This window comes from Zeus faber, assembly GCF_960531495.2.
Source record: "Zeus faber genome assembly, chromosome: 6".
NCBI lineage: Eukaryota > Metazoa > Chordata > Actinopteri > Zeiformes > Zeidae > Zeus > Zeus faber.
The window spans coordinates 31,946,363-31,948,862 of record NC_137201.1 but is presented as its reverse complement, the minus strand read 5'-3'; the positions used below and the strand labels follow the sequence as shown (position 1 = coordinate 31,948,862).

The 2,500-nt window shown below is 47.4% G+C and overlaps 1 protein-coding gene across 1 annotated transcript in view; it reads left to right on the top strand.

The window, feature by feature from the left end:
• Positions 1 to 2,500, top strand: part of iqsec3b (IQ motif and Sec7 domain ArfGEF 3b) — a gene marked incomplete at both ends in the record, with an annotated part of 28,768 nt that overhangs the window by 9,719 nt on the left and 16,549 nt on the right. The window contains one exon of the mRNA XM_080001877.1: positions 1,416 to 1,542. Within this exon, the coding sequence (XP_079858003.1) occupies positions 1,416 to 1,542 (127 nt within the window). The remainder of the gene's footprint in view (positions 1 to 1,415; positions 1,543 to 2,500) is intronic.

The window sequence follows — 2,500 nt, the reverse complement described above, 5'->3', positions numbered from 1 at the left end:
AGAAAAAACGACCAAGGGATGTTTAAGGACGCGCTCATTTTTTTTTATCACAAGCAGGTTCTCCATTGTGTGCAAAGTGTTGGGATAAGCTTGAGCGAGGAGCGAGGAACGTCACACATGCACAGGAGATTTTCGACGTCAAACACTTCACTTCCTGTATTCTGGGGAATTTTTACGCACCGATTTGTGGCTTTTCTGCATTCATGCAAATTCTGGTGGAAATGTCTTTATCTAAGTCATTTCATGGTTTTATTGGGGGGGGGTTGGGGCAGATGCACGTGTTCGAGGGGGACGTATCACCTGCGCCCCCCCCCCCCCCAAAATCAAGGCCTATGTTAGCTGTAGTTTAAACGTACTGTATACAACTCTTCACCAGAGAGAGGCTTCAGAAGGTGCTACACACTGCCGCTCCAAAACCTAATAGTAGAAACTGTTTAAATGGAAGATTTGGAACAAGACAAATCAATTCCTAATTTCTCACTGAACCAAGATAACAAGATGTGTTTGTGTTAAATATAGAATTAGTGTCATTATCATAATATGATGTACACTGGAGGTCTGGGGGCCACTGGCCAGGTCGTCCTCTTCTAGGGGGGCCGTGTTGGACGTCAAGGGAAGAACTGCCTTTTTTTATTTTTTCCCCACATTAGTAAATTGCTTTGTAACACTGACACGTGACCATTCAAAAAATCTCTCTTATGGTCTACTGAATTATTTTATATATATATTTATATATATTATATAACAACATAATGAAGTTTGTCTGCAGAGAGAATGCAACATGTTGGACCAAACACAGGATACCTTATCAAAGTATGACTTTGACTCTTTGGGTTAAAAACATTGACTCGCCTTCATAGGAAACGGACGGCGCGACCCCATTCACTCACTCACAGCCGTCTCACATCTTGCTTGGAGAAATGAGTATCCAATCGTATCCTGGAGTCGACCCTCACTGCCTCTCTGCCGCCCGCCCACCGGACTGGAGGCTGCGAATGAGAACTGTCAATCACCTGCTTTGAATATCATCAAAAACTCAGATAAAATACAAATTTTCCCAATGAATATAGATATTTGGAGAGATATGAACATGGAGGGAATTTGGTGGAATGACATTAGTATGGCCCGTCCTCTATTCAATTCCTTTTGTGTGGGCGGGGTTAAAGGTTGTTCTGGAATCTGCCACCGGAGGCACTTGACATTTCGTGGTTTGGTTTTCGAAAAGCAGCCATGCACCGTCGGTTCAGACCAAACAAAATCAACCAGAGGCGCAATGGCGCCATTAATCACCCCCATCGACCCTGACTCACTGCCCCCCCTGACACTCCCATGCAAGAAATGACCAGCGGGGACCAACTGTAGGATGGCAAGGAAGGATGAGCTCTTTCTTTTTTTTGTCCTTTTCTCTGCGGCAGTGGGCAGATGCTGAGTCTGGAGGCTGGCTCCTCCTCTGGTGGACAGGACGTGGAGGGCACAGGAGGCGGGACCAAGAGAGAGGGACCCAGCGAATATGAAATCACCCTGGAGAACAAAAACAAACAGGTACTTCCGCCTCAATGCCAAACTTAAAGGTCACGCTGTGTTTGTGTGTGTGTGTGCGCTTGCTTGCGTGCGTGCGTCCGTGCGTGGGTGTGTGTGTGTGTATGTGAGGTCCGTGTCAGCGTGCCAACTCGTCCCTGCGCTGGCATGGATCATTGGGCCTGGGAGAGTCGGAGGAGGCTGTGAGCCCTCCTCAGCACAGGAGTGTCAGTGGTGTACTGTAGGTACAATGGGTGCAATGAGTGCTTGACAGTGTATATTGCCTGACAAACTGATTCCCATTCAGATCTATTTCTGTCTGTGTTGACAAGAATTTGAACACCACCGCTGTGGCGACAGGAACAAGAAGGACGCTAGGTTGTCATGGTAACAGCTAATAACTGCTCCTGGCAGCCTGAGATTTCTTTATTTCTCACAGCGCACCACTAAAGAAACCACTTCATTGCATTACTGCTGGTGTGTGTGTGTGTGTATGTGTGTGTGTGTGTGTGTGTGTGTGTGTGTGTGTGTGTATGCATGCTTATATGCGCAAGCACGTGCACATGCACGTACACACGCACGTACGCACACGTACATGTACACACACAAGCACAAGTGTAGCTGCCCTCCTTTCTCTCTCTCTCTCTCCCTCTCTCTCTCTCTCTCTCTCTCTCCCTCTCTCTCTCTCTCTCTCTCTCTCTCTCTCTCTCTCTCTCTCTCTCTGGGCCTGTCTGAGATGAAGGGAAAGAGATGAAGTCTTCTCCCTGATATTTTCAGGGAGAAGACTTTGCGCTGTGGCGTTTGAAAAATAATGGGGCGGGTCTGGAAAATGAGAGTTGAGTTTGCTGTTCATTTCCTGCGACACGCTCACCTGTGTCACAGCCCCTCTATTTTCCCAGCGATGCCCCTTCAAAAAGTGTCCGTTGGAGATGTTTTCCCCCCGTGGCGATTGCAAAAGAAAATCCACCGGATTTACAAGACA